Raw genomic sequence first — 15,615 nt, 5'->3', positions numbered from 1 at the left:
GGCTGTTAGCTGCAAGTAACCCAAACAAGAATATCTTTTTAGACATATAAGCACCTGAAAATATAAAAATGGTCTCACAGAGGGTCCTTGCAGATTGTGAGTGGTTGTTGTAAAAATAGTAGTGAAACCCGGTTGAGAGTCACCTGGTAAGCAACTCGGATTGACCGGCTGTAGTTTTCTGTCATCAGCAGCAGGGTGACCTGAGGATCCTGTTACAGGTGAAGGGGTCTCCGGCTGCTGAGTGACCTGCCAGGGGGTCATTTTACCCCCCAACCCTCCCCTCCATATATCGAGAAAGTTCTGTCAGTCATATTAGCTTGTATTTGGTTCACTTTGGACAGTTTGGTGATGTCATCCTGCATCATCAGTTCCACACATCAGGGAATATCCAGACACAGTTTCTTGTGCTGAGTCAGGCTGCACTTCACTGAGCCTTCATTTATCATCTCTGTTGGAAGAAAGAGTTGTTTACAAGCATAAATAGACCTGAGCTGGACCTCACGTGTCATAAATAACGATGAGCATCTAGAAAGTGTCTCGTCCAACACATCCCAACTCGTCAAATACCGATGATTAGTCAGTAGCCCTACGCTTCAAACTATGATGCTCTACGTACCCTTTTAGCGTCCAGGACGGCGTGTCTGTTTCCACTCGTTATATGTGTCTTTTCAAAATAAACTTCCAATAAGTTGGTGGATGAAGTACCTGAAAGCCACACTTGAGTAAAAGTACAGATATATAACCAGAAAATGACTTTAGTAGAAGTTAAAGTCACTTATTAGAATATTACTCGAGTAAAAGTCTATGATATTTTCTGTACTTAAGTAGTTTAAGTATCAAAAGTAATTTTCTGATATTAAATGTACTTAAGTATTGAAAGTAAAGTCAGAATTTTGAGATGAACGAAGACATAGTTTATTCCTTTTAACATGTACCCCACCTTAAAACTGGAGGCTACATTACACCTGAAGAAAATTGAGGTGTTCAGAACTTAAAGGATTTAAAGAACAAAATTCACATGGTACATGCAAGTTACATGTAGCATGATCTGACATACAGCGTGCCTCGACTTGAACGGATATCGAAACTTAACTACGGCTTGGAGAGCACTTTGTTTGGACTTGCCCATTACGTGAATGATGCAACTTGCAAGCTATGACCACTGATTCGCCAAACCTGCTTGCTTGCAATAGCAAAATGTATGTACATATGTCGGTAAGCCTCATTGAAGAGAACGTTGCAGCGTTACTTTTATGTTTTTCAGTGCTAGCATGTTGAACCACGTGTACGGTATGGATCCTGCAACAGGACAAACTAGACCGGTATAGAGAAGAGAGACAGGAGCAAGCCCAAATAAACAACTACACTTTAGAAACAAGCCCCCCAAAAACAGAACCCCCAACTACCAATATTTGTAAGCAACTTTTCTGGAAAACAAGCCCAAAGTTGCTTATCTAACAAGTGGACTTGGCAACTCTGTCTATGAGAATAAGAACTAGACTTTTACTACAGGAGCCCTGGATGCCCCCGACTCTATACTAAGAGCTGCTACACAATCATCACACTGATTGGCTGGTTGCCACGGGGAGTGTTGTCTGGAGGTGGAGCTTCTACTTGGATCCTCGTCAGAGTAATGTGTGTCACTCCTGTGTTTCAGCGTGCAGAATAACTGGTAAGCACACTGCACTGGTTTCTGATGGGCTCAGACAGGCTTACAGGCCGCCCTGTTTAGTCGTTGTAGTGGCACCTGTTGAATAAAGATTGATTTCACTTCACTTCTTTCGTCCAATTCAAGTCACTTATCTGCATTTTGCAGGCTGCTCATGTTTGCCGTTGCCTCACCCTGACACTAAATTTAGCGCTAGCAGCTCAGGATCTTTCAACGTGTGATGTAAAAATAGCAGAGAGGGAAGTCCGCTCACCAGACAGCAGATATACAGGACCGACTGAGTGTAAGCTGATAAAAGTTAACTGCAGAAACAGACTGAATAACGACAGACATTAATCATACGCGAGGCATGTTTAAACGCTCAGTACAGGATTTCGAAGTTAGACAGGCAGAGAGAAAGACAGGTACCTTCATAGCTACTGTTAAGATTAGAGACAGACAGGCCCAGTGACAGACAGACCGAGGACACATATAATAGTTCACCTTAATGTAAACTCTTATTGGTTACAGCAGCGGATGTAAACAGACTGTGAGAGAGAGAGACAGAAAGATATCAGGTAAGTCACAACCGGTTTACTGATTTCTTTGAATTTATTGAATTTTTTATTTTATTTATCTATTTTTTTGCTTGAATGTAAATTTCAGACTGCTAGAGTTGCTCGGAGGCGTATTTTTTTCAGTTTCGAAGGAGATCAGTTAGCGATATTTGTGCTAAGCTACATGCGCAGATTTAAAGGGGTGGCCCATGGGTGTATAAAGAGAGCTTGAGCGTTGGAGGCGGGCACCCGTTCATGCCTATGGCGCTTGAAGCTAAAATGGCTCGACTACCGAGTGATAAAGTACCCGGATCATCCGGCGATCTTCCGCATCCATTGGGCCCATAGAGCAGGCGCACTAGCGTTTCTTTTAACCGCGCCTCCCAGCCCTCAATCTGGGTCTTATTCACATGATCGGAGGAAGGGAAATAACTCGAGATTCGGCTATTAGTGCATTTTACAACTTTTAGGACCTAATGATTTAAATAAGGACTATTCAAGTGTTCGTACTGGGAAGTTATTTCACCTCAAAATAAATTGTCTGCTAAGTTACAGACGTCACTTTCCTAATGTAAGTCTAAGGGGAAAAATATTTGTATATGATGGACACGGAAGTTTTTGTATCGCCGTTTGGTCATTACGAAAACTTGCTTCACAGCCTGGCGCTCTTCCTGGGGGCTTGGGGTGGTCGGGGTGGCCGGGGTGGCCAGTGCCACCCCAATAATCTGATTGGCTAATCCAGATGTGACCCCAAAGTTTCTGCTACGTCATTGGCTTTCACCTCACAATGGGGCGGGTGTTTTGGTTTTGCCTGTATTGATGATGCCATGTCGTGCCGCTTTGCCTTTAATGCTGAATTCACACCAGGCAATGATTACACTTTTCTGTGGCAGGGAGACGTATTCATGTGTTTCAGGTGGGAAGAAATTCTTTGTAACATAGGTCAACATATCACAGGATCTGTTTCACTTCGCAGCTAAAAGTTAAACTTCTCCCAACTTTTGTTTGGTTAGGTTGGTGTACCATGACAGGGAACAAAGTCAATGACTTTAACGGCCTTAAATATGGTCAAAACCTATTTGTATATGTGTCCAGTAGGAGAGGTCCAGGATGTATTTTAGCTGAGATGCTAAATAGCTCCATCAAAAGAGAAAAAGATCTAAAAGATTGTGTACCCCAGGACGAGAGACTACACTTGTATCCACAGTTGTACGAAACACTTCCAATGTTGAGATCACTGTTATTTGATTCTCAGCAGTTTCATCAGGGGGCTTTTTCAATATCGTCATGTGCAGTGTGACCTGATGCCTGAGCTCATTTCCTAATTTTGAGTTACGGTCATTTGGATAAGTGAGCCTCATTATCAACACAGACACTGCTAAGTCCCAGAATCCATCTTCCAGACAGACAGGGATTAAAGTCTATCAACTCTATTTTACACTGAGTTCTCGATGACACCTTTCATTTTATGGCTTGTCTGTATTACAGTAGTTGTTTAAAGGACAATACAGATGTTTATCGTATATATTTCAGCTCATTAAGTATAGATAATTTCCCAAATCGTTCATCACTTTTTAGATTTCCATTTCTTGGTTTGACTTCATTTTTATAAAGAAATCAACAGATAGAGACTTAAAACAGATAATCCATCACAGCCATTGTGTTGTTATCTTTGCATGGTTATTCATTTTGAGAGCAGGAAGTGTTGGTGTGTTCAAAGACATCCTGACATCTGAGATTTCTGACAAGAGAAATGACCAAATTGTCATTTTCACAGAAGCCATGTTTGTTTGTTTTCCAATAAAAAAACACTAACTATTGACAAAATAAAAAGTTTACATGAAAATAATATAGAAAATGATTTATCAAATGTGGATGTCTCGTAATTATTAAATTGAGTTGATAGAAATTAGTTAAAGTTAAATAATAATGAAGTATTAAATAATGACGAATCATCATTTTTAAATCTCAACCCCCACCAATAGAAGCAGTGTCTCCATCTTTACAGACTCATTGGTGTTTTCTTGTTGTTGTTGGTCCTGGAAGCACATTGCTGGCCTCGGTTTAATTTTAGAGTAACGCCTGTCGTGTTGTGTCACAGTTTGACCAGTCAGTCTTCAACAAGACACTGCACTGAGAACTGGACCAAAACTGGACTAATACATTCATCTATATTGTAGGTATGTATGAATATGTGTACTTAATGTTTCATTCGCATTTGTAGCAAGAAGAGTATCAAACAGTAGCACTGTTTTATTTTACATTTCATAGACTAAACATATTGATTAATCAAAAAAAAAGATACCAACTGATTAATCGTTAATGAAAATAATTAGTTGCAGCTCTGATGGATTACTTAGAGATGTCTGACAACTCTAGTTGGTGCTTGCACTGTAGTAAAATCAGCAACTGACCATCAAGTATCAGATGTCTGGAGATTCCTCACCAACGTTTGAACACACCACAGACCCCCCACAGAGAGATATGAGTTACACTGTAGAAATAAACCACGAGTGACATGTTTGTTGCTGTTTCTGATGTTTTATTGCTCGTGTGTCTCTTAGGCGACAGGATGTTGTCAAAAAAGGAAGAGCGGAGGTCATTCAGCAACGGGCCACTGAGAGACCAATGGGAGAAGAAAGCTCAGAGCCTGGCGAACGAGGTCAAACAGGAGGCTGAACGGAAGGAGAAGAGTGACCACAAAATGTGAGAATATGTGATGTTTGGCATTGTTTTTGTATCACAATCCTGACAGTTCGTCATCTTCTGGAGATGAACTGGCTGTAAGATGTTTGCTGTACATACTGAATCACCTGCAACTGGCTCTCACCTGATAACTCAAACTAAAGCCAAGTTCACACTACAAGATTTTTAAAGTTGTCGAATCGCCGTACAACACACTACAACTTGCTGTCTTGTAATCAGGAGTCTTTAAGTCGTTGTGGTTTTCACATTACATGACTGACCAGCAACAGGGGGGTCACACACTACCAGATCTTTCACCAGGAGGAATCCCAGATGAGTATGTCTGGTCTCCAAACTAAAAACAAGCGAAAAGTGACACAGGAAATTATGTAATACCATGCGCGAGACAGGATTTTTTGTTCATGCAATCAGCGGAACTTTCTTCGTAGTCATGCTTGTTGATGTTGTCGTTGGCACACATGTTCACAAAATAGCTTGTTTCAACACATCTTTCCTATTTATAGCCTGTTTCCAAGTGCAACAGGCGACCCATATCCCAGATTTCCCGTGAACCCGGATCTCAAGGCACAGATGAGGGGAGGAGAGTGTCTGCTCTTTGCAGATGATGTGGTTCTGTTGACTTCTTCAGACCGTGACCGTCAGCATGCACTGGGGCGGTTTGCAGCCGAGTGTGAAGCGGTCAGGATGAGAGTCAGTACCTCCAAGTCTGAGGCCACGGTTCTCTGCCAGAAAATGGTGGATTGCGCCTTGCAGGTTGGGAGTGAGTCTTTGCCCCAAGAGAGGGAGTTTAAGTATCTCGGGGTCTTGTTCACAAGTGGGGGTAAAGTGGAACGGGAGATGGACAGGCGGTTTGGTGCGGTGTCTGCAGTTATATTACGTTCCAACCCTCACCTGTGGTCACAAGCTTTGGGTAGTTACCGAAAGAATGAGATTGCGAATACAAGCGGCCGAAGTGAGTTTCCTTTATATGGTGTCCTTCATAGGGTGGCTGGGCTCAGCCTTAGAGATAGGGTGAGGTACTCAGACATCCGGAGAAGAGACGCTAGTCCTTTGCGTCGAAAGGGGCCAGCTGAGGTGGTTCCGACATCTGATCAGGATGCCTCCTGGACGCCTCCCTTTTGACGTTTTCCGGGCACGTCCAACTAGTAAGAGGCCCCAGGGTAGACCCAGAACACGCTGGAGAAATTGTATTTCTCATATGCTCTGGGAACGCCTCGGGGTTCCCCAGGAAGAGCTGGAAAACGTTGCTGGGGTGAGGGATGTCTGTAATACCCTGCTAAGCCGGCTGCCCTCGCGAAAATGAATGGATGGATGGATGGATGGATGGATGGATGGATGGATGGATGGATGGATGGATAATACACACAGGTGGAACTAATATTGTTAATGATGGCTTTGGTCCAATGGCGGTGGCACTTGAGAGTGCAACACAAATCGGCCGCTGAATTTGACTACTTTCCAGAGATGTGTTTCTCAGTGTCCTCTCATAATGTTGATACAGTATATGAATTGATTGCATGTTTGTTTTTTTGGGGGTTTTTTTAATCTGCAGATCTCACTCAAAGTGGAATTATCACTGGTCATTAGTTTTAAATGGAGAATTCAAGAAGCTCACCAGCGGCGCAGATGAAGCGGAAAAGAACAAGTCGAAAATCAAATTCAAAGTCGTCCCCCCTCCTCCCAAACCCAAACATCAGCCTGCTCCTCCTCCGCCTCCTCCCAAGAAAGCAGCTTCGCCCAAACTTCGCATGGAAAAGCGTAAAGTTGTAGTGGACGTGTTCGGGATATACTGGAGAGACTCCTGGATGAGCCTCAAGCCTCCAAAGTATCTTTACCTGAAGGCCAAAGAGATGAAAACCAGAATCCCAGGATTCACAACAATAGAGCTGACAAACAACAGGGAGTACAAGCCAAAGGAGTACGGATCAGAGGAGGATTGGGTGTTTCCTGATGATGAATGGAGTCAATCCTGGAAACAGGTACTGAGACTGACACAAACTGATGGCTTCACATTAAAATGCACTAAAACACAGACCATTGGTCAGTTTTTGGTCATATTTTGGGTAAAGTGTGCGAGTCAGGGAAGATGTGTTTCGGCTAAATATACTGACTATTTCGAATTTTTTAGTATTTGGTGTAACTCACCTTTTAGGCCAAAAGAGTGCAGGGAACACTAATGCTGTATTTCCACGGCATGGTACGGCACGGCTCAACTCGACTCAACTCGCTTGGAACATTACTTTTTTGTTTTTCCATTGGCAAAATTATGGATAGTACGTGGTACTTTATTCGTTCGTTATCACCTTGGTTGAGGTTCCAAGCGAGCTGAGCTGATACTAGAAGGTGCTGCATGGAAAGGCCAGGGTTCATGTTCAAAAGAGCCAGGGTTCATGTTTGAAAGAGCTGTCAATCACCTGTTGAACAGCTTACAAATATCATCCGTCTCACGCTGATTTATCCATGACGTCCCCAGATCACGAGAGAAGAGACAACATGTTTGATAGGTGCAAAGTGACCAATTAACACTTGTAAACCATCTTTTGTCTTCCTTGTTCCATTGCCCAGGTGAAGAGCCCTGTACAGCTGGAGGTCTCTGAGGAGAAACAATTCGAGTGGGAGATTTTGTTTGAAAGAAAACCGGTTTGCAAAACTGAGATAGAAATATTTTTACTTCCTCCTTGGGCCGGTACTTGGAAGTTCATGAACTTTCCATTCAGACAGGAGAAAAAGTACTGGGATCGTATCTGGCCTAATTACCAACAAAACCTCAGCAACAAGTTTGACAAAGTACAACGACTAAAGGAGCAGGTGGGGATCAACATCATTATTGTTTTCTTGTTTTCTTTTTGCTCTTTCAACTCTGTCTGTCATATAGAGGCAAATTGAAACTTACACTTAGATAGGCTAAATATCAGGTCAGAGGCCAGATGCTACTGAGCAACCAGGACACCAATATGTATTATTCTTATTAAAAATGTATGTTGTGATCATCAAAAAGGAGGAGCCCTTTGACTGGGAGGATTCGTGGAAACTGTCCGAGGCAGAACTTGATGATGACGTAGATGTAGAAGATGACGATGGCGATGAGGATGAGGATGACGATTACGATGACGATGACGATGACGATGACGATGACGACGACGATGACGATGACGACGACAATGGCGATGACAAAACATCAACTGCAAGCTCCTCCAGCACTGAAACCACAGTGATGACGAGGATAAACAACGTGTTCCTGCCCGGGTGGAGCAACTCCTGGCTGCTCTCTGCTGCTCCTCTGGAGGAAGCAGAAGAACGTCGCAAGAACTGGAACTCCTGCTGGGGATACAGCCAACAGATCAGGTGGGTTGGTGCTGGTTGTCCCAATGTCCCTAATGTTAAAGCCCCCCCTCCACTGTATTTTGACATTTCTATATTTCATATTTATTTGAGTTATTTCCTGATTAAGTTGATTAGCTATTTTGTTTGAAAAAAATAACTTAATTTTGTGCAAAAATTTAATATTACTCAGCTTTCTTTGGGATTGTTTTTATTAAATCTATCTATAGGCTACTGGAGGGCAAGGCAAAAGTGACAATCATCGGTCCATGTATACGTACATATTACTGAACATCAAGTATTCTCACGTAAACCTATAAGCACCATTATCTGTGCAGTGATTACCTGCCCAAATTAAGTTCTTTCTTGCTCCTCCAGACCTAGGTTAGTAGTACATGCTCAACTGTTTTACCATTCATCAAACTGGTCTGATCAAAATAAAACCCATACGACTATATCCACAGGTGGTGCATGGCTTCACTGCGGGCCCATCATCGACACAGTGCCATGCTGACTCAGAGACGTAGAGCCACAAACCTCCTCCTCACATCACAGCTGGACGATGAGATCACAGATAGCGCGGAGTGGACGGAGGCCTGGAAGACTCCAAAAAGATGGATCGAACAAGAGGATGACGAACTGGACGAGAAGCAGGAGGAGGAGGAGGAGGAGGAGGAGGAGGATGAAGGAGTGGACAATGAGGAGGATGTAGAAGTAGATGAGGAGGAGGACAAGGACGAAGGAGTGGAAGAGGAGGAGGAGGAGAACAAAGAAGAAGACGAGGAAGAGAGGGACTTAGACATACACAAGATGGAAAACCAACAAGTTAACAAGGAGGAGGATGACGAAGATAAGGAGGAGGATGAAGGAGTAGATGAGGAGGAGGAGGAAGAAGAGGATGAGAAAGAGGTCAACAATGAGGAGAAGGACAAAGAAGTACACGAGGAGGAGGATGTGGATAAGGAAGAGGAAAGCGAGGAAGAAGAAGAAGAAGAAGAAGAGGAGGAGGACAAAGAAGACAAGAAGGAGAGGGACTTAGAAATACATAAGGAGAAGGAAGACAAAGAAATTAACAAGGAGACTGAAGGAGTAGATGAGGAGAAGGAAGAAGAAGAAGAAGAAGAAGAAGAAGAAGAAGAGGAGGAGGACAAAGAAGACAAGAAGGAGAGGGACGTAGAAATACATAAGGAGAAGGAAGACAAAGAAATTAACAAGAAGGAGACTGAAGGAGTAGATGAGGAGAAGGAAGAAGAAGAAGAAGAAGAAGAGGAGGAGGAGGACAAAGAAGACAAGAAGGAGAGGGACGTAGAAATACATAAGGAGAAGGAAGACAAAGAAATTAACAAGAAGGAGACTGAAGGAGTAGATGAGGAGGAGGAAGAAGAAGAAGATGATGAAGAAGAAGAAGATGATGAAGAAGTCAACAACGAGGAAGAGGATGAAGACAAAGCAGGAAAAAAGAAGAGCAAAGAGGATGAAGCATGTAAAGAGGGGGAAGAAAAAGATGTAGATGAGGAGGAGGAAGGCAAGGAAGAAGACAAAGAGGAGGAAGAGGAGGACAAAGAAGTAAAGGAGAAGAATAATGACAATGAAGTGCATAAAGACGATGCAGATGAGGAAGAGGAGGACGAGGAGGACGAGGAGAAAGAACATAAGGAGGAGGACAAAAACATCAAACAAAATTGTGGGGACGATGAAGACGAAGAAGAGGAGGAGAAAGGCGAAGCAGTAGAAAAGGAGGACGAGGAAGAAGAAGCAGAAGAGGAGGAGACGGAAGCAAAAGACAAAGACGAGATGGAGGAGGAGGAAGAGGAGGAGGATGAGGAGAATGAAGAAGTACATGAGGAGAAGGACAAAATAGCAAACATTAAGGATGAAGTAGACAACAACAAGGAGGACGACGACGAAGAGGAAGAGTCAGACAAAGAGGAGGAACAGGAGGATGAAGAGGTAGACGAGAAGGAGGACAAAGTAGACAGGGAGGTGAAAAATGAAGATGAAGAGGAGGAGGACAAAGATGATGAAGCAGAAAAAGACTCGGAGGAAGAAGTAGACAATGAAGAAGTGGACGAGGATGTGGAGGATGACGAGGAGGAGGAGACTGACAAAGAAGACGCTAAAGTAGAGGAGATGATGGTCAAAAAAGAGGAGGACCGCAAGGAAGTAGACGAGACAGAGGAGGACAACAACGGAGAGAAAGTAAAGAAACGAATCAAACGCAAACCCGATGCCCCGCTCCATCTGCAGTTCCACAAGCTGAACGCGTCCTTCTCCTCCTGGAAGCAGTCGTGGATGGTGGCGGTAGCTCACAGATCAGGAGATGAAGTTGAAGAGGAGGAGGAGGAGGAAGAGGAGGCAGAGGACTGGCAGGCTTGGAGAGAGTCGTGGAGGATTTGTCGCAGGAAGAAGCCGGATGAGGACGTGGTGTGTTTCTCCACCGAGCACCGGAGTCAGAGATACGTGGGACTGATGCATAAAGAAGACGGTATGCCAAAGAGTGAATGGACTCTCAGCTGGAAGACGAACAAGACGGCAGCAAAGGATGTAGACACTGAAGAAGAAGAAGAAGAAGAAGAGGAAGAGGAAGAGGAAGAGGAGGAGGAAGAAGAAGAAGAAGAAGAGGAGAGTTGAAATGTTCTGATAGCTCAAAGATTTGCCTGTAATTTGTGAAGATTGTTTTAAATGCTGGAGCTCAGGGAAGTTAGAAAGGCTGGGTATACAACCTAAATACTTATGGTACTGAATGTGTTAGAATGAATCCAAAAGCTGGCGTTGACATAGTCTCGCGATACCAGACAATCGGAGATCTCCCCCAACCGAATGTCTGGAGATTTCTAAATGCAAAGTTGTTGCTAGAACGGCGGCAAGAACAGCTGCTAACAAACCTTCGCACCTTACATGTCCTGGATTCGGACAGGCCAATCACAACCGTTTATCTACCTATCTACTAACCTTTATTATGCCACGTCGGGATAACGTCATTGGTCCACGTGGCTCCGGGTGAGAAAGAAGGGAGGGAGCCTGAGATTCTTGAGGAATAAAACCTGCGATCGCGAGTCACATTCTGGAGCCGTTTACTGGCGGGACGAGAGAGATTATTTTTATTTTTTATTCCTTGAACAGCAGCAACAGTGAGTGAACCTTTTCCGCGTGTCTGTTTGCACAGTACTGTGAATGTGTTTCTGCTACGACAATGATTACAAGCACTGTACTGCTGCATGTCACCGCCCCAGTATAAAGGGCCGTCCTCAAAGGCCCTGATACACCAAGCCGACGGTCGGTCGTCGAACAGTTTGGGGCCGTCGGTGAGCGTCTGTCGGTCTAGTTTTTGCGGTGTGACCTGTGTTGTCGGCTCTACTCTGCCTATGTTGCCGGCTCTAGTTTAATTGCTAACATGAGGCAGTGACAGTCTTGCAATATGATGCACTTTAAGAGAGAGGTGACAGACGTTAAGGAAGAATTTGGCAAAAATATGTAGATAATGTAATGTGAGAAATGTTCAGGGGTGTAGAAGTGAAAGACGATGCAGAGATCAGTCTTAACAGTTTGTATAGAAATTTAAAGAAGATCATGTATAAATATTTAACTGCATTTAATTAAGTTATGAATCTTATATATATCACACAAAAGTCAGGTAAATGTTGAACAATCACACTAAAACAATAGCCCAACATTTTGTATGATACGATTTTTCACTGTCTTTCTTCTATGTGTGTGTGAAATGACAAGATCGATATCAATCTCTCTTAGTTAACGTGTTAGAGGTGGTAGTTGGTGCACTGGAGCCTCTAGACTCGTTTCTCCAAACTAAAGACAAGTTGTTGTCAGTTGAATTGATCGATGCTGAATTATATTTGACAAGTAAATAAAATCCAGTGAACTGACGCTTCAACTTTTCCACAATCACAGTTGTATTTTGAATGTGTTATAAATCAGCCACCAGATGGAGACACAGAGTCACTGACTGCCTGTGGTCCATCTCAGCCTGCAGTTTGGTGGAGCTCCATAGATTTGTTGTTGTTGTGGCAAACAGATTTTCTCTCCAGTGACTATTTTGTATGAAAGTGAAGTTTTATTACAGCATGCATAAGCTTCATCAGACTTTGGCTACACAGGCGATATTTGTGGCAGGCATTGTTGTTTTTAGTGTCTTTGGTGGAATAGTTGATAAAAAAATAAAGAGTGAAACTGCAGTTACTCGCTGTTTTATCAAGCTTTTTCTTCAAACCTTTATTGAGAATTCAGTACAACATTTCTAACAAGAAAAAAGTTTGATTAAACAGGTTAAATCTTAAATAAACTTCCACATAAAAAACCCCCAGAAATGTCAAAATAATGAAATGAAATATGTAATAAATAACTAAATAACTAAATAACTAAATATATAACTAAATAAATAAATAAATAAATAAATAGATAAATAAATAAAGTTAATTTACTTCAAAGTCTCATTCAAGAAGAAAATAGAAAATAGAATCAAAAGTTTGATTCAAAAGGTAAAATCTTAAATGAACTTTCACATTAACAAAAACCGAAATGTCAAAATAATGAAGAAAAGGGATGTAATAAATAAATAAATAAATAAATAATATTAATTTACTGCAAAGTGTAATTTATTCAAGTTTTTTAGCTTGTGAACATCTGACCATTTAAAACAATTCTATATCAGATTATGCAAAAAGGCTGGCAAAATGGGTTATTTAAATATGAATTAAATCTTTTTGAATGGACATGTTTCATCTAAGAAAATCACACAGCTATACGCACACACACACCAATATCTGATAGTCTTATTAAAGTTACCAATCAGTTGTCTCCCAATTTTGGAGAATATAATCTAAAATAGAGCCGTAACAGCATGGAGAACTTTCCATAAATTCTGATAAAAAGACTAGTGTGAAAGTCAGTGCTTTGGTTGCTTTAGTGTCCATGACCACCAGCAGTCAGGAGGAAGACTTTCACTCTGTCTCTTTGCATCATCATATGAAGATAGAGTTGTGCTTTCTTTCATATATCTGTGTCTTCCTCTCCCCCTCTGTGTCTTGCAGCAGTCTGACAGCTTTCACATGCAGATTTCCTGTTGTGTTCAGATCAGGTTTTCCCTCCTGCTGCTGACTCTCCTGCTGTGTATTAGCATGAGATCAGACTGCATTGTGATGCTGCACCGATTACAAAATACCCATTTCCACCTCTGATTGTGCCTCAAAGCAGAGACAGATTAACCCAAGCTGAATGGAGAGGGGGAGGAGGGTTTTCCTCTGGTTTTCCTCCAAAAAAACTTAGTTGAAGGATCCAAATACTGAAGCTCAGCTGAGGATGAATCAACATGCTCTACAAACTCTGGCACATTTACTGACTTTTTCCGTGACAATATACGGTAACAAACAATGATCAGAAAGGAAAAAGACAGAGGAGAAAAAGAAATACATGTACACACATAAAAAGTGCATGAGAGTAGTAATTCATCATTCATATGCAGATTGAAAAAAAGTAAAAGAAATTAGCTTTTTTATCCAAAATTATGGACTAAAGAAATGTCCTTACCTCTCTCCACTAATATGAATATTGCTGGGCAACACCAGACCATGTGGATAGAAGTTTCCAAGAAGCAAAAACCATAATCTGGTAATGATCCAGCCCTTAATGAATGTAGTGAGCAAAGAAAGCAATATGGGTTATAAATGATTTATTGAAAAACTTCTTATGTATTATGCTCTGTGTGGTAGTTTTTAAAATGTTGAATAACATGTTAATAATATTTCTTATCTTTAATTATTACAAGCAAAGTCACAAATTGGAAAGAACCTGATAGGTCCAATGTTGGTGTCTGGGTGTGAAATAATGCAATTTTATTTGCCAAATTTGCCTCAGGGGGCTTTACAATCTGTACAGGATACGACTCCCTCTGTCTTTTACACTACGACCCTCTCATCGGATGAGGAAAAACTCCCCAAAAAAACCTTTTAACAGGAAAAGAATGGAGGAAACCTCAGGAAGAGCAACAGGTGGGATCCCTCTTCCAGGATGGACAGACGTGCAGTAGCTGTTGTGTGTACAGACAGAGACAGAGGCACATATCAGTGCTCATAGGACACAAATAACAGAGGTTTAAGAATAACTAACTAGCTGAAAGTTAGGGCAAAAAGATGGGTTTTAAATTTGGATTTAAAGGCCTCCACAGAATCAGACTGTCTGATGTCTATAGGGAGGTTATTCCAGAGGAAAGGGACTCCATATGAAAAGGCCCTTTGGCCTGTTGACTTCTTTTTCATTCTGGGGACAGACATGAGCTCTGTACTCTGAGAGAGGAGAGTCCTGATCGGAGCAAACAATTTAAGGATTATGATGGAGAAATAGAAAAATAATGCATCATGTTGTTTTCTGCAGTGGAGAAGGTACATGCTCCTTAAAGGTGGATTCCCTTTCAGCAGCAGAGTCATTAACATGTGAAGGCAGGACTGGATGGGTCAATGAGGTTACTATACATGTGTATGAAGAGGGTTGGGAGTGGGGGTGGGAGGGGCAGTGAGAGAGAGAGAGAGAGAGAGAGAGAGAGAGAGGGCGGGGGGAGGTGCAAGAGAGGAGATATAATAAGGGAGGTTTTCCAAATTTTACCAAAAGCAACATCTTTCTTGTTTTCATCAATACCACTTCACTTTCGGTCTTTGTACTAAATGGTTTAGAAATACCAATAAAATCACTCTGAATTGCAGTTAACACATACCATTGCTGTCCAGTGAAAACTCTGCATCTCCAAATTCAACCATTTTAATGACATTTTTTTTAGATAAACTGAAGGATTACATGTTTCTTTATCGTTGGGTAAATTATCTTAACTAAATCTTAAAAATCTTTAAAAATAAATTAATTAAAATTTTGTAGATATGGTTTTTATAGGAAAGTGACAATATATTTTTATTAGATTGATTGCATTTTTTTTACAGGCTTTGTAACTGCAACATTTGCTAATTTTTATAGGTTTTAAGTGACTTTCTTTTTTTGTCACTATATTGAACATTGTGAAGAGACAGATATTCACAGATAATACACAATTATGAATTCCGGTGTGTAGAAAAACCAAAACAGAATAGAATAGATCAAATGAAAAGTAAATTAATTAAATTAAATATATATATACAAATAAATATTAAATTAAATTAAATTCAATTAAATTCAATTCAATTACCAACAAATGACCGACAAAATAAATAAATAAATAAATCAGCTTTTACACCTTATTTTAATAAAATAAGAATTTATTGTCTAAATTACCAAAAACAGCATGAGATTTTTTTAGCAGTATATATTTAAGGCAAAAAACAAAATTATTTTTAAACATATACTTTATTGCAAGAGTGCAAAAGTAAAATTTCCAATTGCTTA

At 41.2% G+C, this 15,615-nt stretch overlaps 1 protein-coding gene across 9 annotated transcripts; it reads left to right on the top strand.

The window, feature by feature from the left end:
* Window positions 1-1,711: 1,711 nt before the first annotated feature.
* On the top strand, window positions 1,712-12,429 carry LOC119478186 (glutamic acid-rich protein-like). 9 transcript variants are annotated; one of them, XM_037752730.1, is made up of 8 exons: window positions 1,712-2,226; window positions 4,307-4,385; window positions 4,770-4,911; window positions 6,464-6,890; window positions 7,477-7,719; window positions 7,910-8,256; window positions 8,697-10,109; window positions 10,272-12,429. In XM_037752730.1, the coding sequence occupies exons 3-8, from the start codon at window positions 4,778-4,780 to the stop codon at window positions 10,861-10,863; spliced, it is 3,156 nt and encodes a 1,051-aa protein (XP_037608658.1). In that variant the 5' UTR covers window positions 1,712-2,226; window positions 4,307-4,385; window positions 4,770-4,777; the 3' UTR covers window positions 10,864-12,429. The 9 variants fall into 9 exon arrangements, with proteins under 9 accessions (XP_037608658.1, XP_037608654.1, XP_037608653.1 ...); XM_037752732.1 differs by having other exon boundaries at window positions 1,714-2,226; window positions 8,697-9,336; window positions 9,628-12,429; XM_037752731.1 differs by having other exon boundaries at window positions 1,715-2,226; window positions 8,697-9,210; window positions 9,478-12,429.
* The last annotated feature ends 3,186 nt before the right edge of the window (window positions 12,430-15,615 follow it).

The sequence above is a fragment of the Sebastes umbrosus genome, chromosome 19 (genome assembly GCF_015220745.1).
Source record: "Sebastes umbrosus isolate fSebUmb1 chromosome 19, fSebUmb1.pri, whole genome shotgun sequence".
Taxonomy (NCBI): domain Eukaryota; kingdom Metazoa; phylum Chordata; class Actinopteri; order Perciformes; family Sebastidae; genus Sebastes; species Sebastes umbrosus.
Note: the sequence above shows the minus strand (reverse complement) of the source record. Positions and strands in the feature narration are given on the sequence as shown.